Raw genomic sequence first — 24,017 nt, 5'->3', positions numbered from 1 at the left:
TCATCTGAAGTTAAAAAAACAAAAAACAATATTTACTCCAACAGGAACTTGTCAAATTAACATAACTTTATTTTAAAATTGAAAATTTTAGATCTCTGTTTAAGTATCAAACCACACATACACTCAGTCCCACCTCAGAGGCACTTCAGGTTGTTTAGTAGAAGTCCTTGTAGCAGTTACCGCCCTCTTGCTTCATGAGCACAGTATCCGACAAACACAGGTTCAGCTGCTATTCCACGGCTGTTAAAATAGTTTAATACATATGGTATAATCAAACAACTGGCTAGCTCTGTAGGCAAGAAGAGTGATAGTGGTAATTATTTTAATCTGCCTCCTGCAAACAAAGCTACTGCCAAGAAGTAATGGATGGTCTATTTAGGGAATGAAGAAAGAGTGCCATATTCTGAGGCTGCTTATACTTCAGTTATCAGGCTAAGTGCAGTTCTGTTTCAATCAATCAATCAGATGTGTCAGCATATTAGAAAACAGCTTGAAAAGCCTAAATGCAGAGCTTGGGGGCACTGGTGCTCTGCAGCGTACATTGCTTTTCAGAAGACAAGTTATATGAGTGTGTAACTACCAATCAGTAGGCATTTGCCCAACCCCTCCAACCTAACATTTTCTTCACGTGCAGCTCAAATCATTTCAGTTTCATTCAGTTTATGGTTTTGGGGAGCCAGTTTATTAACCAAACTTTTGCTAGATACACTAAGGTAAATTATTTTGTTTTTATGTGGCTTTTCAAAAAATTGCTTTTAGCTTATTATGGTACCAGGATGCACAGGAAATAGTTGCAATGCTGTAGCCTGGCATTAGCTTTGAAATATATTTCACATAAAGCTTTAGTAGTAATTTATTCTTGTGCAGTAAGACAGTATGTTTCAGAATGAAAACAGTTTTACTCAAATTCTGCATGAACATTTAAGAGCTAGATACTATAGTGATTTATAGGATAATAAATATTGGTGTTTAAATTAGTCTCAAGAGCGGCAGTAGAAGAATTTGGAAGAGGAACTAGCTCAGCTGAATTAGTGCTTGGCCCTAGGCAAGACTTACTGTTACTCACTGGTAAAAAAAAGGTTTGTTGTCTAGGGTCTCTGGAATATATGCCTACCTGCTCCTTTCCTTTCTGCAGTCAACATTTGTCTGCAGTTTGGCCAGCTGTGTCCTGTGTACAGGAAGCTGAGTTTGGCAGCTACTACTTTTATAGTACTGTGTCAGTAGCAGTAACCTTGGCCTTGGATAGGAGGGTCTCCCAGATCTAGCCATTACAATGTTCCTACCTACCCCTTCATCCACCCCAGGTGCCCAGCTGTACAGCACAACCAAGAACTGTCATACTTGAAAAGGCTTTGCAGCCTGCAAAGACTGCCACAGGTTTTGCATGTATATTAAATATAAATACATATATTATGTATAAAAACTTTGGTAAAGACAGAGTTTGGGCCTAACCTAGACCTTACCAATAGACTATATTTTAAATCAGCTCTTTGGCATTCATGCAAAGTGAAGTCTGTCAGTCTCATGGAAGGCCTGTACATATAAAAGGCACCACAACAGCAGATCCAAAGAATGCTCATTTCATTCATGGAAAGTGAATGGTTTCTCTAGTGTTTTTTCTGATTCAAAGCCTACATAAAGGGAATACTTTTGAGGAGCATATGTCCTTTTATTGACCTAAAATGTCATAACAGGACTTGTTCCACATGAGTTTATATGCCAGCAAAGTACTTCATTTAAAAAAAAAAAAAGAGAGAGAGAGAGAGAGAGAGAAAAGTACAAGGAGTAGTCCTTAGTCTGTCCCTGCTTTCCTTATCTCTTTTGCTAGTGCTACCTGAGCAGCTGCAGTCATCTGGATCAGCTTCCTGTACAGTAATAGAAGCACAAGTGCCACTGTTAAGGCAGAAAAGATGGAAATACAATAGTGGCTAGCCTGGCCCAGGAATAACAGCTACCCCTCCTTCATGGCTTAGTTCATTGTAAAACCCTAATCCCAGAGGGTACTGCCAGTGAACACTTGATTTTGTTTTATCAGCATTCTTCTTTTGAGCTTCATCAAGAAAAGCATTATCTATCTTGTTAAGTGACAGGACATCAATTCTTAAAGCCCTTTAATCTTGTTTTTAACCTGTATTTGTTAACTCACCTTTAATGCATCTATTCTTATCATAACTAAAGAAGATAACCCAGTTTACATATAACAGTAGTTTCCTATAGCATTCTTTAAAGCCAGCTTGAAGTTAACTGGGCATCAATTAAAGCTTATGTTTGGAGTCTCAGCTCCTTTTTGACTTGATTACTTTAAAAGTTAGCTTTTATACTCTAGGCTAAAAGTTGGTGATTCAGACAGGTAATCATGCTGAGAGACAGACAGCTTTGGCTGTCTACAGGAACTTGAGCAGAATGCTTGAGTTTTGAGTGCTGACTGTAACTGTCATCTTCTCTTCTAAAAAGCTGATTTGTATGTACCTTGAAATCCTCCTTCCCACCATTGGGATTTTCTGTGATTTGTCATAAACTTCCACAGAAAAGCTAAATGGCATGCTGCACTCTTGCTGTAGTGCTGCTTTAGCAACATTAAGGAAAACCTGAACATCACTGTGGCTGTATACTTTTAAAGTAGAGTCAGACTTGGATTTAAGGCCTTGAAATAACTCATTTTGCAATGCTGCCTTGAGGACTAATGACACGAGCTATTAACCAGGATCTACAACTAACATTCTCATCCTCTTTTTCCCCAAGTTAAATGCTAGGGGAACAGGTATAGGTGCTTTTCAGGAGGCTCCTGAAACTCTGCATGTTCTACAACTATGCTTATACAAAGATAGCACAATAAGTAGTAACTCTTCTAGACAGCTTTTAGAGAAAAAAGTGCAGACAAGAATCAGTCATGAACTGACTTTATAGTAGCTATAAGCAAAACAATTCATCAGGATTCCTTATCCACCCCTCAGACTCCACACTAAGGCAAAACCTGAAAGAATAACTTACTCAAGCTCACCTCTCATGCAAGAAGCTGCATTTGATTGCCTGCTGCAGCTCTTCAATTTTAATAATAATTTAATATAAAAAATGCAGTCTGCTTTTTCTGTCTGTGCACTCCTCCCACACACCCTTTTACACACCTTATTGTTTGAAATAAGTCAGTGAAGAGGTTAGTTAGGTTTTTTTCCTTTAGAGGAAAGAGGGACAGAGATAAGTTGTAGTATTTCATTGAAGAAGGTTAAACTGTTTGGAACCCCTGTCTTAGTGCATCTGTTCTTCCGTGAGGATATGAAGACCACATGGGAGGAAAACTAACAGCCTAATCTGACAATGTAAATATCATCCCTTCACTTCTGGGTCAGCAATTTAGGCCTGTACTTGAACTCCAGTGGTTCTAAGGCATAAGCACCAAGCGTTACTAGCACTAATCTTACCTGAGCATGCGGCATCGATGATTAGATAGCCTTTTATAAGCATCCTTTAAGTCAGTCACATTCCTGCTGCTCCAGAGTCTTTCCCCTACAGCACTTGCACGAGGCCTGTAAAAGCATACTGAGTTTTAGAGTAGGTACATATTGTTACTAAGAATGGATTAAAGTCTTTAATACCAAATCTTATGTCCAGAAGCAACAATTTTTATAGTTGCTTATTGTCAGTATCAGAAAAACAGTACCACTAACAAAGTGCTGTTGGATTAATGCATACTCTTTATAGCTAGCTTTTTAAAATATGAAGCTAGAGAAGTTCATACCATAATCTTGGTGTGAGGTTGGTTGCATCCACAAATTCCCCCCACAGGCAGGCTTCTCCACCTATTACAAGCTTTTTCTGCTTTTCAGATCCTGTATGCAAGGCAGAAAATTAGAATTGCTATTTGACCAGATGGGCATATCATAAATTTCATTTTTGAGTAGTTAAAGTATTGTTTAGTTGGTGTTTACTTTATCATATGAAGTACCTATCCTGACCACTGACTTAATGTTTTGGTAGTCTTGTTACTGGATGTGGGAATTATCAGACCATTTGCCCAGAGAATCCAAGCTTTCTGCAAACTTTTCCTTTCTCTGGCAAAAAGAATTTTTATCTTTATCCTCTGAAGACATGCTCCAGCCTTTAAACATTTTTGATTGGAGATTTCAACCCTGGTTGTAACTGTTCATTTTATTACACACTGAGCATGTCTTGAAAAAGCTATGGAAGTCAGCTGTTCTACCTAACCAGCCCAGGGAGATACCTTATATAAAATTGAAAGCCAAGGAGAACATAGGAGATGTTTCTGTCAGCTTTAGCCAGAGGGAGAGAACACATGGTTTTTTGAACAGCCTAATACTGTAGAAGCTTTGAGTTGTAGAGTTCAAGGCTTGCCAGGGAAAAGGGAAGCAAACCTGGATTTCCTGTAGGTAGGAATTTATTCCTTGAATTACTGAATCAAACAAAACAAAAGTACACTTGCACCTCCTCCTGCTGGGAATGGATGGGACCAAACTCCCCTCCCCACCCCAGAGCTAGTTTCTATTTATTCAAAAATCAATTTAAAGTTTTTGGTGTACTGTCTACCAACAGCCATTTTGCACATCTGTCTCCCTAACGCATAAGGTATCTGTTCACTCAGTCCAGCATCCTATCTCACACACAAGCACTCGTGCTGATGCTCACAAAAGGTATGTAACACTTTTTGACAGGTGGAAAGTTGCATGTTTTCACAGTTCTGTTGGACATTAAAGTCCTTTGATTACAGCCCATCTGTTCATAGTTACAGCATGACATATCTTAATAACCTTATTCTATCCATCTATGCCTTACAATGAACCAAAGACTTTAATGCACACAACAGGCATATAAAAATTAACAAACCAGGGAAGTTAAGTGGTTCAACACTGTAGTATTTCTTCCAGTCCTGCCCATAACTTATGTAGTCTAAGTACCAGGGAGCTGCAAGGATAGCAGTGAAGCCTGCTCCTGTGACTCTGCTCAGTTCTTGAACATAGTTGTTTGCCATCCACACCTCAATTACAGTGTCCGGTTTTAGCTAGAAAGAAGGGGAGTGGAAAATTAACATGAAAGATAATCTTATTTGCTATTACTAGGAAAAAAAAAAGATGAATTTCAAAACTGAGCAGTATATTTTCTTCTAAAGAGAAGCACTTCAGAAGCTACCGTTTGGCAACTGTTTTCTTCCAGAGACAGTCTCAAGCTGATTATCAGTTTGTTGGTTTTAAACTGAGTTCATACTACAGTGAAGCCTAGGTCATATTATAGACAGTTAATGTCTAGAGAGGGTTCTTATATACATCAGTGATCTGCGAACAGCTCAGACTTCAAGCATCTGGTATTATTGGTCCAGACGCAGAGTAATGTGAGAAATTTTAAAACACTGAAATACATAGAAACATGCCTACTCTGCTGGTCTCAAGTGTGTTATAGTATCTACTTTCACCTTTATAAAACACTTCAACCCTGAAGTTCTTGTTCCACCTATTTTACCTGTTTGATAGATGGCAGTTTCAAGTTAGGCCCCACACCTGGGAAGGCTTACTTGTGTTGTCCTGCTAAAGCCATCAGACTTGCTTTAACTCTTAAGAGACATAACCTTAACTACTTACAGCATATTTTGGAAGCCTCCCACAATACTGTGTTGTTAAGGAAGAGTAACTTGTTTCTTTCCTCATCTTACCTGTGCTTTATTATCAAACACTTCTTGCCAGATCATGTATCCCTTGTTATAGGAGGAAACAATGTCCAAAATCCTAGAATTTAGAAATTAGATCATGTTTGTGAACTTCCATGAGTTCAGTACAGACACATAAAATGGCCTATTTCAGCCCTAAGACAGGCTAGGCCCTCCCCAGTGCTGCGTAATGGACCAAAAGAAACCAAGGTTTTTATGTTTTTTTTTCAATGCACTGCCTGGAAGAGGACGCCTCCCATGCAGGTGCAGTAACAAAAACTGAGGTTCAGAACTTCAGCCAGCAACTTAAATAACACAGATTTTGCTGCCTTTTGGAGAACAATGAGAGAAATAGATGGCTATTAAAACCCTGGGCCTTTTCCTCTCCACCCCATATATTGACATTACAGCAGGTACTTAGTTTAAGAAATGCCAGTGTGTGCTTAGAACTGGTCAACATTTGCTTCTGTCCCACATTTTAAAGAACTTTACATTCAGTGTATAAAGAGAAAAAAGTGGGTAGTCCCCAATACATGAGAATTTATGAAACCAAATTAGTCTAACCTAAAACAGTTTCAGTGTCTGAACACCAACAAGCTCCCCAAATAGCTGGTGTGAAAAGCTGGGCAGAAAGAAAGAAAAACCTCCCCACAACTTACTTCTGAATATAGTAAGATTCCAGTTTAGCATAGTCAATGCCAAATCCTTGCTTCTTCATGAACTCGTTCACTTTAGGGTTAGATTGCCTTAATAATAATAACAAACCAAGTCAAAAAAAGAACCACACTTTTTGTTTTAAACCAGATTTCTCAGCTAGTTTCACCTATGTGGCAAGGGGTTGCTGACTGCAGAACACTAGCTGATGACTTAGGCTTGTCTCCACCTGGAATGCACAACAGAGCAAAGACAGCAGGATACATGATTTACTTATTCTGAAACTGTGTTTCATCCTGATTTGAAACAAAGCCAGGAGTCCTAGTTTTCTGGGAAAGCTATTGGGAGTCCCTTTTTGAAGCAGTTTCTGGCAGGCTGCCTCCAGCTCCTAAAAGCTCAGGGGTTCCTGGCTCCTCTGCAGATTAACAGGAAGACTGCCAGCAGGCCTGGAAACTGAGCAGCTGTAATACCAGGGGATCTGTTGGGGTGACATCAAGGCTCAAGCTTGGGAAAGTGTCCTGAAAGCAAACCAACACTTTGTCATAAAGCATGTGTCAGAAATTATCTTTGTTTTTAAAAATTGAAGTTCTGAGTGTTCAGATTTGGTATTTCAGAAGAATGTACAAATACTAACTAGATCAAATTGAATATTAATCTTATTAGATCAGATCCAAATTCTGTATCATTAGTTACTCCAGCAAAGAGACTCCAAAGTATTCAACATCCACAACCACTTGAAGAACTGTACTAATAGATGCCATTGCTTTTAACACAAGCACACAAGAGTGAGTACTGTAATTCTTAATGTTAGCAGATTTTCTGGAAATCAGAACTCAATGGAAAGGACTGCTTTTCATTTATCCCACAGCATTTTAATATTTATTATCTTAGCACTTTTCTTTCATACTGGTTCTTTTTCCTGCCAGGTTAGTTTTCATACAGAAACCCTTTAGATTACCTAAATGTTTCTGAAACTGCTCATCAAAACAAAATTCTGCAGAACTGTTCAACTCCTACAATACTTGCTTGTTGAGGGTCACAAACGCTCTGCCAATAAATTGTTACAGAAGTAGGAGTGGAAAAGATCTTTGGGTTAAGCAGGGAAAACTGTCTCACCCAACTGAGTGCCATAATTGCTGGATTTCGACAAGTTTAAGAGACACTAGATATTTATTCTTTGAATTGTCACCATACCAACAATCGAAGCTCACTTCATCTCCTCCCAGGTGAATGTAGTCATCAGGAAATACGCTGCTGATTTCTTCGAAGAATTTAGTCATGAAGTCATAAGTTGTATTCAAAATGGGATTTACAGGTCCAAAGGACCCACTTGGCTGCTTTCCACTGTAACAAGGGGTGAGGAGATCTTTTTGACCTAACAGAAACAATTAATATAGGATATTCAGTTCTGTGTTGTGCTAACTTTGCTATCACGAAGACATAGTTATTCATATTACAAAGGTTAATATTCATCACTTAAGTGCTGATCTATTCTAGGTACAATGAAATAGAGCAAGGTGAAAAAAACCAACTTGCCCAAGGCTGAAGAACACACCCCTCTAACCAGAAATTAGGACTCTGGCTTTTAGATTTGTGATTTTAAAACACCAATTTATGGAACATGTCATTACCTGGAAAACAACTTCTGGATGACTACTTGAATGGAAAAGCTTTAATGCATATAGCAAGGAAGCCAAATAGGCCTCCTGAGCACATGCTCATTATCTTTTCTCTTTTTATTACCCTGCTTTTTTACCACATAAGTAGGCAGGAGATATTTGGCTCAAGGTAGATGTTCCACCCCAGTCTGCTAGGAAATTACCTCTACACAAGAAAGGCAGGCTAGACAAAAATCAAAACCAACCATTAGTTTTTGAGTCAGGCTATCTGAAGCAACATGAGACAGGATAACAAAACAGGAAAAAAGGTTTTAAGTGTAGGCTGGAGATTCCCAAGTTCTATTTACTTGGTAAAATACGACTGCAGCAGCAGCTTCCCGCAGCCAGACCCCAACTCTCTGTGGTCCCTGCTCTGAGCACATTCCCCAGAACAGGGCATTAGTGAGACAGTTGTTGCCTCACCCACCCTCCATGCTTGTTGTCAGGCCTCTCTTCAGCATCTTGAATTTGAGTGCAGGCAAGGCATAGCTAGAGCTTCCAGGTTCATAGGCAAACCCAGGATCAGCTGCAGTGCATCATGTAAAAAAAGCTATCATACAAAAAGCGATCAGGAACAGCTGATTCTAGGCTACAGAGATAAATCTTCCTCTTATTTGATTTTAGGTCAGTCGTCCACATGTCACTGGGCAAGGCAGTGGATTTTGTTAATGCCTCACAAGAGCAGAATCTACATGAGATGAAGGATTCAGAAGGAGAGTTTAGCAAATTTAGCTTTTGTATTGTTCCTTTCTTCCTCATTTAAAATTAGTGAGAAAAAGCCTGAAGCATCTTCTAACATTCTATAGCTACATCTCCACCAGCAGAGTGCAAGACTCATCCTGTGGCCAAAGATAAAGCTACCAGGCACCAGAAAATCTACTATTTCCAGTTTATCTAACAGCATCTTAGGTCAGCTTCAGTGAAATAACAGTCTGTGCATCTCTTTCCCTTCTGAGTTAAGGCAGAAGGATCCTTGGTCCTTGACTTCATGTAAAAAACACCACTTTCAGGATTCAAATGCTATCAAAAAAAAATTATATATATATATATCTTTTACATATATATGTATATATATATGAGCAAAGGAAGCATCCAGTTTTGCTGTGTTCTGTCCATGAGCAGAGTATCACTTTACTAATAGACAGAAACATGAAACACTTTATAAGAACCTTTCCAAAGGAGAAATATCTACTCTGGAGAGAACAGCTTACTACTTCTAGCCATTGATCTTATTACTCTAAATTCAAGAGGACTGGATGGTGCAATAATGATATATGAAGTCTAAGGCAGACAGAAGATTACCAGAATACATTTCTGCCTTTGCACACACATCCAGCACGGGAAATAACTGCTCAGTTTCAGTTTCCTCCATTCACTTTAGTTCTTCCGATATGTAAAGGTCACGACCATCACTGATTCCTCCCCTTGCTTACCACTTAGCAAGAGCCTTTCAAAGCACTTTCAAGGAGTGCTTTTAACAAATCCAGTTGCTTTTATACAGCAATATTATGCTGTACCTCACTTATCACAATCTTTTAACCATTAATATTTTCTTGGACATACCTTGTCCCCAAGACTGTGTGTGTCCTGGGGTATCAAACTCTGGGATAACTCTAATGCCTCTTAACCGGGCATACTCAATCACCAGATGGACGTCAGTAGGAGTATAGATGTGGTTATAGGAGTATGCTCCCTGTGAAGTGTTCACATTTAGAGACAGTTTACAAGATGTTATACCAGTAACTCACAAAATTGGGATTAAAGCATTATAATTTAGATCAGAGAGCAATTTTACAAGTTGACCTTTTCTGGCTTATCATGTACAACTACACTGACAAAACTTTTTGGCTGACCAGTGAAAAAAACCCCACTTTTTCACACTATGGTAAATCTGAGGAGATCTTTCTTTCTTATGTCTGGCTCACAGTCATTTACAGAAGAAAAGAGAAAGGCCAGTTTCCATTCCATCAGATTTTTTACAGATACGTATTTCAAATCTTCGGCACAGGGGCAAGTTAGTGTTCCACTCCACCTTTGCATCAGTAGCTCTGAAACAGAGGATCCTTGTTGCTACATGACATACAAGACTAGTGGAAAAACTCAGCCAAGTCTGAAAAAATGGCTTCTTCATATGACATCTCTGCTTGTCAGTTTTGATACAGCACCTCATTTGGCATCAGGGCACGTTTGTTTTGTGACACTGAATTTGAGCATTATTCCACTCCTACACAGCCAACAGAAACGTGACAAATGACTCCAATTTCTACAGTTTCGTGGAACAGATGCTCACCAAAGAGCAAAACTGCAAAAGAAAAGCATCATGACTCCTCATGATTAATAGCATTTGTCTGGAAACTGTTTCCGCAGCTGAGTTACTCAAAAAAAAAAAAAAAAAAAAAAAAAAAGGCAAACAAGAAAACAAGAAGCCTTTTAAAAGAAGGTTACTCAGGCAAAGGACATCTCCCTCTCCCCAGCCATCAATGTGCAATAGAACAGAATTCTACAGCCATTACTAGGAAAGCTAATCTGACTGTGTCATCTGGCATCCACAATCTGATTTTTAAATTTTTCATGACATCTCCTTCAAGTACTGCCTATTTAGCTTTCATATGAAGGTGAAATTCTAATGAGCACTTTAAAACAGAATCATGAATCTTATGCATAGGCTCAGCCTGCTTAATTATTAGTGCTTTGATTTGGCTACTATTGTACTGTGATTAAGCAAGAAATTCATGATAGTTTTCATTAATTAGGAAGATCTATTGTGAATCAAGACAAGAGGTACATTACACTGCATTTGTTTTAGGAAACATCATCTTAGGTTTGGACCTCTTACAGAAGTGTTATATTGTAAAGTTAACTAGATCTTAGGAAGGGCAAAAATAGTACTGCAGTGGTTCTAAACCTACAGCCAATGAGAAATTCTCTTAGATTTTCTGCCACTACAATAAATGTAAGAGTTTAAAAAAAAAATCAACTTAGTGTTTACCACAACAAGCAATTTGCATGGCATTACTGCGTGAAGGCCTGCAAACACTGGGGATCACTGTCACAATTGAGCTGTATATTTCAGCAAGGTCATTTACCACGCATCCACCACGAAAGACATCAATATGGTCCAAGATGACCCTCCAGCAGGATCTTAAGTGTGAATTTGCTGGTACTTCCTGGCCCTTCAGTACTGTTTCACAATCAACCAGGTTTATTCCACCATTTGTAGTGCTCTCATGTCTGCATTTTATTTTCAGGAAATAAGTGCTAGAGTTCTGCCCGCCCACCCTGTTGCAATGATGATTACTCACCTTGTTACTCAACTCAGGGAAATAAATACTCTGGTAAGGGAACGACTGATCATCTACTATATGCCAGTGGAGAACATTGAACTTATTAAAAGACATTGCATCCTGTAACACACAATGCAATACAGTCTAGTTAAGCACTTGACTCTCACAGAAAACCCATACAAAAAAAGCTGCTCTTGTCCCAGTACTAGCTGAAGGTTTCCACTATTCCACTGTAACATCCTGCAGGCCTAAAGCAACAATAAAAAAAGGCAAAAAAACCCCAAAACTAAGTGTACCATGCTTCACTCAATCCTTGAAGTACGCACCAAAAATGCACCAACCTGTTTATATTACTGTTCCTTTCCTCAGCTATCTATTTGCTCCACTTCTGTCAACAAGCAGTTGATCTGATCATGCTAAACAGGTGGTAGATAGATAGCAAACTGCCATAAGTTCTTATGAATCTTCTTCCACTTCACAACACATCTGAGTAATTCTCTATGTGCCATCAGCTGTTTCACTACTTATGCTTTTCTATCTAAATTCTCATGCTGTTTAGTTTTCAAGTCTGAAGTGAGATTACCAGCAGTTGATACATCCCTACTCGTTAGTGATTTCCCCCAGAATTCATTTCAAATGCATACAAAATAAACTATGCACTTCCCCCCTCAAAAGACAGTGTTCTTCTTTCATTTTGAGTTAATACAGTGCCAGCACTTCCCCTTTGTCCACTATACATAATCAAGATAAATGTTAACACATTTGTTACAGAATCATGACTCAAACTGGGCAGTTAAACTTGTATCCTAAGTTATACAAGTGTTTTTTAGAAGTCAGTAGGAGTGTCCTGTGGTGGGAGTGGAGGGAGTGAGCATTCTCTACATCCTTCTGGACTAATTAACAGCAACACAGTTGCCAATTGCTTGCCATAATTCTTTTTTTTTTTTTTTTTTTTCTTTTTCCTTTCCTCTTTTCATTGAGCTGTATTTAAAGAAGTAACAAAATCTCTTTAGGGAACTCTTCCCTAATCCAAAAGAAGATTTATACTTTGTCCAGTCTCCAAAATTATCTCATGTGCTTTGCTAGACAAGCAGAAGTATTAATTTCCACTTATCTACATGCACTTTAGCAAATACTATCTTTCCACATGGAAAATTATGCCTCCTGGCCTTCTTTACTGTGCCCCTACCCAAGACGGTGCCTGCCCTTCCAGGAGCTACAGTACAGCAGACACAAACAGGAAATGTACTTAAACTGCTGCCTTAAGAATCTAATTACCACATGTCAATGAAGGGATTACTGCTGCTTTTTATTAGGTTAGGCTGGATTCAAGCAGGCACAAAGATAAGAGGAAAAGTGCACTTCTTCTTAAACGAGCAAAAGATCATAAAACAGCTCTAGGGAAGTATCACAGACACAGAAATAATTTAAGGAAAAAACCCTAGACAATCAACAGTTACAGATGGACAAAAATGGTTAGGAACACAAGTCTCAAAAGTAAAGTTAGCCTTGGGCAGGTTTCTGCTCTTTTAGAAGAGACAGCAAATATTGATACAGGAACTACTTGAGCTGTTGGAACATTCTCAGTTGTAAATGACTGCTTGCACAAATGCTACTTGCTGAGCAAGCACTGATCCTACAGATAAATATAAGTGGTCAAATACCCACGCAGGTGAAAGCCCCAATGTAGCTCTAAGCACACAGTTCAAGGATGACCTCAAAAATAAAGGCTGGTTTTACCTATGCTTCCTCCATGCCCATCTCAAGTCTGCTCTGCTAAGTCCTGAAACACAGAAGTATCTAAAAACATGTTTTCTCTTGGAAAAGCAGCACAGAGACATGACAGCAAACTGTATGTCTTTCCCCCCCCCCCCCCCCCAAGGCTCCTCTATTTCATCCCACCAAAGAAGCTCTGCTACCAGGGTTTTAACAAGAGAAAAGGGCAGGAAAAAAAAAACCCCACAGCTCCAGGTGTTATAATCAAATTCCTCATCTTGCAATCAGTTCAAAATGGGAGCATACAATTCTTAGTGTGCTCTGAGTAAGCTTAGTGCTTAGTAAGCTCTTAAGAGAAAGCTTATTCCCCCCAGCTCTTTTTTTTCAGGGGCACATGGTCAGGGACCTGAAAGAAATCAGCAGCCCCCAATGAACAGGTTGGAATCTCCCCTCTCTACTTTGTTACTGATTTGTTCTTAGCAACATAAGCTACATAAGAGAGGAACACCAAAGCCTGGTTACAGAAATGACTGGAGTTTGCCTGGAATCTTAGGAGCTTAGTCCAAGACTTGTAGGGTCTCCCCAGTGTTGCACAGTGACAGTCCAATGTCTTGCTCAGAATATACATTCAAGAAATGCATGAGCTGGCCTAGACAACAGAAAATGCTGAAAATTCAAGGTGCCATAAATCCCAGTCTCCTTCAGAGATTCACTAACCACTGCATCTGCCCACTCAGTATCTTGATTTCTCTCCAGCACAGGCTCTGACCTCCACTTAGCAAAATTCACTCTGTCCTTTTAGAGGTCAGTCGGGGAAACAGGTTTTCCGTTCATATAAACATCTATTGCTAATACTTCAGAGTGGAAAATACACCAACCAAAAGCCTTCATTATTAATGATACAAAATTGTCCACTTACCAGGTTTGTAAGAATAGATTTCAATGGTAAATAATGCCTTGAAGTATCAAGCAAAATTCCTCTATGAGCAAATCTTGGGAAGTCGTAGATTTCAGATGCATTGACAAGAAACTATGGGAATGAGATTTAAAAATTAGAATTCCCATTGTATGTTCATTGTTACAAACAGGAAATACATTTATTTTTCAGTGTGTTAGCAGCATTCTAAAGACAATTTTCTGGAAAAACAGCCAATGAAACTAGCAGAAGATTTACTGTTTCTAGAAGAACACCTAATAAAGAATGTGGCTGACTGCTATCAGGTCTGTGTTTTCAGTTAATAGCTATACTCACACTTCCATAATCATCTTCATGAACCAACTGGCTGAAGGTTTCCAAACCTGAAAAAATACAAGAAATGGATTTGGAGCACAATCCAGTACTTGTCCTTAAAACTTCAGTTAAAAACAGGACCATATCTATTTATGGGCATTCACATAGCTAGAAAGAATGCTTTGTAACAAGTTTCTTTCTCTTCACCACAGTTTCCTTAGTTGCTCAAAGACCACACTTAATGAAGTACTGTGAGAGAGAGAAAGAACTCTATTTTATATATATATATTAAATATATATAATATATAATATATATTATATAGAGAGAGTACTAAATATTATCACTACTGCTCAACTGTAACAAATTAACCCTCAAATGGAATGGAGAGTAATGCAGGCATGTCTAGTGTTGTCATGCATATATTCCTGTAATTTCTGGAACTGGTGAAGTTTCTAATTTAGCATGAAAAAATAACTAGTTTAGATAATGTTTATCTTCCAAAAAAACAGCAGACAAACTTCATTATAGTCTTTTTGGTGACATGTTCAGCACATTCATTTCTTAGGTGCAGATAGAGAATCATTTGTCTACACTGCAGATCAGAGAGTTTTTTAGCACCAAGGATTTGGTTGGCTATCCAGATAGAAGCCAGATATTTCAGGCACAGCAAGAGTGTACTTATGGTGTGTCACTGGATCTGGGCTGCTGAGTATCCAGACTGAGGGTCTGGCCAGTGCACGTCTGGGCACCCGTCAGTGCACTGCCCAGGTTTCCTTCTCAGGAAGGACAGAATGAGAGCAAGACTCAGGGATCAGCTGGCTCTTAGGTTCTCAGCCTATCACCGAGTTTGCATAAGGCCAGAACAGATAGCTCTATATGCAAAGAATCATCTTACCTCTTAAAGCACCCCAAACCTCATCTGCTTTCAGTACAGCCACAGGCTCAGTTATGGTTAAATGATCTAAAGAAAAAAAAAAAAAGAAAAAGCTATCCTTCAAAAAAGCATAGATTAAGAGACTCTTCAAGTCCAGATTCTCCCTTTTCTTGTAGTATTTTTCAATTCTAAACAACACTGTTTCTAATGGTAATACTGTGCAGCTATTTTTCATTTGTTTATATGTTCCTGAAATACTGTGACCTACTAGTCTGAGAGGCAACAGTTAATCAATAAGATGATAAAGCGAATGTGGTGCTTAATAATGTCAGTGATAAATATCACACACGGGCCAGAATTCCAGCCTAGTTTAGCCCAAGTGATTGAAAGCATATCAAATGTTATTTTTGCATTTCATACATAAGCGATGAGGGCCGAGTAACTAAGCCAGACCTAACCACAGAAGTTTATTTCTCCTTTTACCTTCCCTTTGTATGCTTTATGCTTACGTATTTTTAGAGATATAGCTTGTCAAGTAATACTATTTGATGCTTATTATTAAAGATCTAATTACAGGGCAGGAGGGGAATTCAAACCTAAGCATCTAGTGAACATGCTTAGGTGGGTAGTATGGTGAAGGAGGAATAAAAGTAAATGGTAGCTGAAGGGATCTGTAATAATCCCCCTTAAGTTTGAAGAAGTTTCACTAACCACAAAGTGCTGGAGAAAAAACAAAGCTCAAGTCTTTCTGTTTTTCCATTTTGAATGGTCCAGTAAGTTTTAGTAAAGAAACAGGTATCTTTTAAATATGTTAGTTTAAACATACCCCCAGATAGATACAGTTTATTTAAACATCAAAGCAATAATAAACTGACCAGAGTCATGTGTTTGAAACAAAGAAGGGGAAAAATTTAGCAAGGGGTAAATTACTGCATGATGATTTGTTGCATATACCTCAGTAAGAAAGAACAGTTAGTTATAAATTATACAGTATAAACATTTGATTGAACTACCAGAGGAAGCAAGTCAGGGACATACAGAAAGCACCTCAAGTTTCCATTTTAATCTAAACAGACTTTTCTGTGAATACTGAAAGTTCTGGCTAAGAAACATAGAACCTGGAAGAGGATCACAATCTCCACAGATCTTTTAGTCAGAAATTGTAGTTCTGGTCAGGGATTTGCTTCTAAGCCAGCATTCTTTTTCTGAACGTGTATCATACCTTAAATGAATGCAGCACAACAAGTTTTGTATAGCCATACAAAACCTTTTACACAAAGGGGCAAAGAAGCCAGTAGATAGAAGGGCAAATAACTTGTACTTTGCATAGAATATGTGCAATATTCTTGCTATGGAATCACTACTGCGACTGACCCATGCTGTCTCTGTTAAGATATAGAACCAAACTTGCTATCCAGCAAGTGAATAATAACCACGTTTCAACATTGTTCCCTGAACAAGCCATCCCGTGAAAACCTGAGTTAAATCCTTGCTGAAATCTGGAGAACTCAGCTTACTACACTTAAAAAAACCTCTGTGTTATTTGTAATAGGAAATAGCTTTCCTACAGCAGAGGAAGAAACTCTGACTGTTACAAAGAATGCAACCTAAAAATCACATGATCTGACAGATTCCCTGTCAGAGAATTAGCTTTGGTTAAAATCTGAAGTAATTCTAAATCATCAAGAATTTACTGCTATATCTCTTTTTGCATTTTAATGTATGATAAACTTGCATACGAAACTGCACTACTTGGCTACACCAAGTACCAAAAGAACTGAGAAAATTTAAAATTTAAGACATTCTTTGACAAGACAGGTAGAATTCATTCCGCTGTAGAAGTATGACTTAAAATCTTTTTCTAAGGATGTATATGCTTGATACCAAACAACTGCCTCAGCTAGTACAGACCTAGAAGATTGTCTCAAGACAGAAGTAAATGAATTGACTTCTCATTCTGTGTTAGCTTCCCCAGATAATAAGCACTATTATCCACTCATCTTTATTTGAGTTATGAGACTTCTCTGGTAATTAGGACTCAATTTTAGAGTATTTCTCCAACCTGGACTTTAGTCATGGAACTAAAGAAGCCTAGCAGAACAAATTCGATATCAACGTCTTTTTAAATCTTTTTTTCTCATATGTATTGACAGAATGAAAATGGATTTATAATACTGCAAGAGGAATGACAAGAACTTCAACAAACACTTTCTGTTTGTCTTGGAAAAACAGAAATACCAAGTTCCTAAGCCAGCGTAAGCTATTTCACTTCAAATGTAGTTATTTCAAGGGAGAGTGGATGAATAAGCAAAGCCAGCCTTCATTCAACACCCATTACTGAAAGAAAGGATGATCTCACTATTTACATATCCAACCACCCATATTCAGATATAGTACAGCATTATACCTGTGATTCTTAATGATAGTTATTAGAAAGGATAGCAACAAGTATATGCTATTGAAACTGAGGAAATCATAAACCGTGTTTCTAACCAACTTCATCATTCACTATGGGTAAAAATTCATTGTAAAGGCAAGAATTTGCCTCAGGTTGCCACTGTTGTGAAATGCTTTCAAGAGCTCCAGCGAGCCAGTTATTTCCCAGTCCTTTAAAAGAAGCTGATGGCTTTTACATTGCAAATGTGATTGGAAAACAAGCACTAATGATGAGAGGCCTATATGAACCGTGGAAGAGGCGGGGGGGGGGAACAGACCTAATATAAAGGACCACGTTTTCTGCTGCAAGCTCCCTCTGCACGATACTCACAGGCCTCGCTGGACGCCAGCTGCGGGTAGCCGTCGCAGCCGGGCTCCGGGGACGCGATCACCACCTGCAGCTGCGCTAACTCCGGCTTGGCAGCGAGCCCTTTCCGACCGCGCTGTCGCCACCGGGAGTACCCGAACATGTACTCGTAATACCTGCCGGGGAAGCACAGGTACCGCGGGGCTCTCAGCTGACTCTTCCCGCCGCCCCGGAGCTAGGGGCCGACCTCTCCCTGCCCCACCGCCAACCCGATGTCCCCACGGGCCGTGCCCTGCAAGCCCCCCGCTCCCGCTCCACCGCCCCCTCCCCGGCTGCCCCCACCTGCGGGCCGCCGCCGGCAGCCTCGCCCCGGCCCCTGCGCGGCGGCCCGGGCGACCGCCGGCCCTCACCTGCGGAAGGCGTCCTGCAGGAGCTGGCAGGCCGGCCCCGCCGAGGAGCCGGCCCCGTGCACTATCTGGAACCGGTCCGGGGCCAGCTGGAGCTGGCGGGGGAACGTGCGGAGCGACTGCGGCAGCGGCCACGGCGAGTCCTCGGGGAAGGCGCCCGAGGCCGGGTCCCACTCGGCCAGGTCCAGCTCGGGCTCGGCGCGCGGGACGCCATGGCGAAGGCTGGTGCCCACGAGCACGGCGGAGACGAGGAACAGCCCCACGAGGAGCCCAGCTAGCCCCATGGCTCTGCCCATAGCACTACGGCTGCGGCAGCCAGCGGGGCGCCGGCCAAGCGACCGCCCAGCCCCGCCTCCGCCATCACGGGACCGCCGAGGGCGGGCCGCGGCACGTTCCTCCGGCGCGACGCACGGCGGGGCTGCGCGCCTCAACGGCCGCGCAGCCGTCCCGCGTGAGGCCCCCAACGGCCACTTGCGCGCTGCTTGAGGCCGCTCAACGGCCGGCGCCCTCCGAGGGCCTCCCCTCAGTGGCCGGGCGCCCCTCAGCGCTAGACCCCGCTCTTGCCTCCTGCCCTGTGGGCTCCGCGTCGTCTCCGCTGGCCCCCGTGTGTGTGCATCTGCCTGGAGGAGCTGGCGGCCATCGGTCGTGGTGCGTTGCCCTCTGGCCTCCGCCTCGTGCCCTTCTGACCTGCCGCCCAGTGCCGTGGCACTGCCAGTGGGCACAGAGCCAGCTGCGGCCCCTCAGGGTGAGCGCTGTGGCGGTGGCCGTCCTCCGGTGGGCACCCAGGGCGGTGGAGAAGGTCAGGTGTGCTGCGAGGGGGCAGCTGGGCTCCTCAGTGCTCTGTGTGCTGCCCAGTAAGAGTCTGCTGCTGTTACAAGACAACCCTGAGAAGCTCAGAAAGAATGTTTGAAGTAGGTAGATTTGGAAAACTTCTATCTTAGATAGAATTTGCTTAGCATGAGTAGCCGCACACTTGCTTAGCATGAGTAGCTAAATTTGCTGAAGCCTTAGGCCGCGCTCCTAGTTCGGTAAGAAAGGGCCCCAGAGCTGGTGCAGGCTGGAAAGCTAAGGGAGTTACAAGCAGACTGCATTCCTGTGCCCCACTCTCTGAAAGGGAGGATGTCAAGGCTTTGAAATAAGGCCTGTTTGGGTGCCAGGACCTTGGGAAGCAAAGCCTCCTCTCACTGTTGAAACAGTGTTAATCAAGGGGTCTGGATTATGTCCTCTTCCTCAGGACCTTGGGAGATAACACCTACTGACCCAGCTGGGGCAGTGTTAATTGACCAGGACCTTGAGGAGCAGGGGTGGGACCCAGGGAATGAAGAAATCACTAACCAATCAGTGTAAAAGGGAAAGTGGCAAATCTGGCAATTTGTTTGTATAAATGCTACTTGAAAAGTTGGGGGGGGGGGGGTGTGCTTGATTTGTGGGAAACCACCGAGCACCCAGGCTTGCGCAACTCTGAAATAAATAAACAAATGTCTCTCCTGAGTGTGTAATTATTGGCTTATTGCACACCGGGCAACGAATCCGCTTTTCGGACAACACTGCTTCCAGTGCCGTGGCTCGCATCACAGACTCCTATTTGTAAAACTCATCGAAGAAGTACTGATGGAGCACTGCTGGGTCAGACATTGTTTTGATCAATTTTTGTGTAGAAAAGTCTTGATTTGGATTACAGCTTTTTAAAGGCCAATCTAAAGAATCATTTGTATGAACAAAACAGTTCCAGTCTTAACAGAATTTTTTTCTTTTCTCTTGAAAAGACTCTGTCTGCAGATTGTATTATAAACTGAGGCGAATAAGCAAAAAGTCTGACTTGCAATAAATAAAGTGTTACAAGTTTTATCCAAACTACCTGTTTTGACAGTTCCCAAGGTAAATTTTTGAAAATTGATGTGAAGTGTTCAGAAGGAAAACCAAATGTTTGAAAGCTGGAAATTCCAGTGGAAAGGCAATTCTGACTTTGAGCCATCTTTAATTAAATGGTCAATAAATGCACTGAAGTTTCATCACTTGCTTAAGCTGATACACCAGTTACACCAGCTAAACTAATGGCAAGAAAATAGTTCATACCTGTGTGCTGTTACTGCAGAGGATCTGCTGATTCAGTCAGACACTCTTGTGTCTGCTATGCTCTGTATATGGAAGGTTATCTCTAGTCATGAAGAGCAGAAATGGACTGCAAATAAAAAATAGCTTCTCCATAATGAAGGCAATGTTTGCAAAGAGCACAGATATCTTGCTGTTAAATTATTTTAAAAAATACTCTTATAGGGTACATCATCCTCTTTTCGGCTATGTCACTCTGCAAGTTTGGAGAAAAACTTCCTACTTACTATGTGTCCAGAACACTTCGCTTGCAAAATGTTGAAGCCTCATCCATTTAGTGAAATATTGTAGAGTGGAGTCTGCAGGAGTTTAAGAGAAGGTAAGTCCGAACTGCTACAGCTGTGACCTCAGCACTCATCCCAAGCATGCAACCCCACTCCCTTTCCATAAAATTTGTGTGATCACACTGTGAGCAGGTTCAGGGAGCCTGTCTTGCTGCTGACACACACACACGCGCGCGCGGCACAGTGGAAGGAGTGGGGATAAACAGAAGGACTGGGGAAGGCTGAGGCTGTGCCAGGCTTGTTCAGACGGAAACAATAGCTTACGGAAATGAATCACATAACATCCTGTATTTATTGTTTGCTGTGCCTGTTTGTGCCACTGGAGTGTGAATTCTTAAGCTGTTTGATGGAAGTTCATCCTTAGTGGAATGTTATTTATTCTCCCCCTATTGTAAGTAAAAAGCAATTATTTATTATATACTACTGAGCTTGCACACAACACACAGCTGCAATCCCCTCCCAGCATGCAGTGAGATCAGTGTGGCTGTCTCCAAGGCCATTGCTATACATTTCTATTCAAATTGTGGCAGAGGTTTTGGGTTACTTGTTATACCTTACCTGTGCCTGATGTGACTGTCTCCTCAGCTGTGCTGACTCAGCTGTTTGTGTTGCCTGCCTTTGTTCATGTTTTTAGGTATATTTAGAAAATCTGGATTATTGCACGTTTTTTTTGGTACAACTGAGAGAAGTAAACTCTACTTATTGAAGGAATTACCCACTCACCACCTTTTACCGTAAGAATTATGCAGTTGCCATCTTTGTTGCAGGAATTACGCAGTTGCCACCTTCAGCTGTTTTGGCTCGACCCTAGGTCTCCGCTTATTTTCCCAATTAAACATTGAATATTCTTCCAAACTAAAAAGGTTTATTATGCATAGTAAAGGTACAGCTTAAGCAGGTGCCTCCAAGCAGGGACACCACTGCCACTTCCCCCTCACCCTGGGTTCTTAGTTCTATTTTTCCCTTACAACCCAATTGCAACCCCCCCGCCCGTAGTCTGATCCATGTTAACCAATCCCGCAACTTCTCTTACTAATTTTCTTGTGGTCCATTGGCGTTCCCTGTTGCTGGCAGGGGTTTCTTTAGGTTACCTCTGCAATGGTTATCTGCGATGGTTACAATATTCCTTGTGCTATAAAAGCCAGCCCCAGCTGGCCTTGGCTACACCCTTGGCTGTGGCCTAAGGCTTCAACTATTTTAGTGACTAGTGCTAAGTGATAGTACTCTTGCTCTTCCCTCCTTACATACTCGGGAAGTAGAGGGCAAGGATGAGTATCTGAAAGTTGATGTGGGCAGTAGGGCTTGGTTGCTCTAGATGTGCTGGGCTTTTTTTGCTTTTAGTTTTGCTTTCTGTAGTTGTAGCTTCAGTAGAGCAAGGATGTTTTATACCAGTTAAGTAGATGTCTTTATTAATAATCACTTTTTAAACAAGCCATTCCGTGCACAGAAAACTCATGAAGCCAAATAAATTTGCATTTTTTCTTCTCTGGGTGGATTTTCTGATATTTAAGAAAGACAGTGAGCAGTCTTTCTTTGTGTAAGTTTACAGGCCATGAACAGGCCATGAATATGGCCTTTGTTTTACTCAGTTGTCTATTTTGATGAAACTTGTAGGAACTTAATATCTCTGAGGCAGCTACCTCTCTGCCCATTTTGCTTGAAATTGGCCACTGGGGCGTAAAAGTTATGGGGTGAAAGGGTGGAGTAGAGAGACAGACATGAATGTGTTATTCTCATTTCCTGAGGAAACCTGGCTAAGAAGTCCTGTAGTGTCTTTAATAACCATAAGCAATCGGGGCTTTCATATGCATTATTAGATGCTATGGTGTTTGAAGTGCTGTAAGATAACCCAGTTTTATATTACATCTAGTGAGTGGTTTTAGGCTTGCAGAGAAGAAATAGAGAGGTTAAGCAGGGAGATGTAGAACTGAAGAGTACTTGACTGCAGGCTGCAGTCCTCCAGTATGTTGTGTGGCAGCTGACTGCCTCTTCAGAGGCCTGCTGATTTTCCTGGGGTTTCCACTGAGCATAGCAAACTGTGGCTGTGAAGAAGCTGCAGAGCTGGGGCTATAGTTGTTTTAAGCATGTACACAAGGAGTCAAATGAAAAGACAGGAGTGCAATTCAAGACAACAAGCTTTTAAAAAAAAGTTTAGAGGATTCGGGGAGTATATTAAGGGGAAACGTAACATCAGTAAAGAAACTGGGTTAGTACTGCAGAGATATGAAATGGAGTGTGAGGTTAGGCAGCAACAAGTTGATGAGTACCTGTGCTTTTCCTCTGTACTTCGTTGGCAGGGAAAGAGCTGGAAGATTAAGTGGATCCTAAACACACATGGTTGAAGCTTTCTATTCCTTAAAGACAGGTAGCAAAGCAGTCAGAAATTATGATGTGCATGAAATAAATCAGTTGTCAACGTGAATCAGCTTCCTTTAGATTAGTCCCCCAAACAAAGCCTTTATTCAAAAGAATACGGGGAAAACAGCCACACACATTATTTAAGGCAAGGAAATGAAAGACTGCCTGGCTGGACAGCATGTTTTCGTTACCTTGTCTCTTAGGATCCTCACGCCTCCCCAGCAAGCTTCCTTCCATTTCCCTCTCCCCAAACGAACTTGTAACACATACAGTATGTCCCATGTGCTTCCTCTGCGGCACAGTCACAAACCCTGCTATCAGTGGTGGTAACACATCCATGCACTGGCAGAACAAGTGCTTACTTATGTTCTTAGGGGAAGGCAGGACATCTGTGGAAGGTGTTTGATGTGGTGTATTATTATTTCCTATTAGTCTGTGGCAGGGATCTGAGAGATGAGGGCTTCTTTAGTGGAAGTTACTAATAGAAAATGTAAATGGCAAGTTAGTCTGAAGAATATGCACATTAGATTTAATTCTTGAATATTTTTCTGTCTTCTATGGAATCAATAGTTGTTTCTAACTTGCTTTTTTCTTAGGAAGCCATATATGGATGCTGGCAGTGAAGGAGAGAGGCAAGATGAGATGCGGTAAAGAGAATAGATATGGATAAAACAGGAGTCTGGGCAGGAAGGAAACATTTGCTGTTATTTTTGGAAATAATGGAGCCACAACAGTTGGGAATAGTGGTGGAGAGAGCACCTCAGCTGAGACATTTCAACATCATTTGTACAGGGAGGCTTTGACAATGGGAGTAAACTTCAGGTAAGAGATGCATCTTATTTTAGGTACTCATTATAGTTAGCTAAAGAAACAGCACAATTAATTGGGGAGAGAATTTTTCTATTTTGTTTGTTTTCTTTTTAAAAAATATAGGTAGCTCCAATATATACCTATATATTGAAGCTGTTCAAGTGATAGCCAAGACTATGATAACATGATAACAGAGATTGTTATGCTTCCAGAGAGTACTACTATTAGCCAA

The 24,017-nt window shown here is 41.0% G+C and overlaps 1 protein-coding gene and 1 long non-coding RNA gene across 2 annotated transcripts; one reads left to right on the top strand and one right to left on the bottom strand.

Annotated features, from left to right (window-relative positions):
• Positions 1–48: 48 nt before the first annotated feature.
• LOC112987109 (beta-hexosaminidase subunit beta) lies at positions 49–18,609 on the bottom strand. Its single transcript, XM_026106820.2, has 14 exons — positions 18,225–18,609; positions 17,839–17,990; positions 15,093–15,158; positions 14,218–14,264; positions 13,885–13,995; positions 11,268–11,369; positions 9,529–9,658; positions 7,502–7,682; positions 6,313–6,399; positions 5,660–5,732; positions 4,840–5,014; positions 3,737–3,827; positions 3,420–3,524; positions 49–240 (listed from the first exon to the last, which is right to left on the bottom strand). The coding sequence occupies exons 1-14, from the start codon at positions 18,515–18,517 to the stop codon at positions 177–179; spliced, it is 1,677 nt and encodes a 558-aa protein (XP_025962605.2). The 5' UTR covers positions 18,518–18,609; the 3' UTR covers positions 49–176.
• Positions 18,610–18,632: 23 nt separating this feature from the next.
• LOC135324147 (uncharacterized) lies at positions 18,633–23,786 on the top strand. Its single transcript, XR_010385491.1, has 3 exons — positions 18,633–19,132; positions 20,499–20,652; positions 23,572–23,786. It is a non-coding gene; the product is annotated as an uncharacterized LOC135324147 (long non-coding RNA).
• Positions 23,787–24,017: the final 231 nt, after the last annotated feature.

This window comes from Dromaius novaehollandiae, chromosome W (genome assembly GCF_036370855.1).
Source record: "Dromaius novaehollandiae isolate bDroNov1 chromosome W, bDroNov1.hap1, whole genome shotgun sequence".
Lineage (NCBI taxonomy): Eukaryota > Metazoa > Chordata > Aves > Casuariiformes > Dromaiidae > Dromaius > Dromaius novaehollandiae.
Note: the sequence above shows the minus strand (reverse complement) of the source record. Positions and strands in the feature narration are given on the sequence as shown.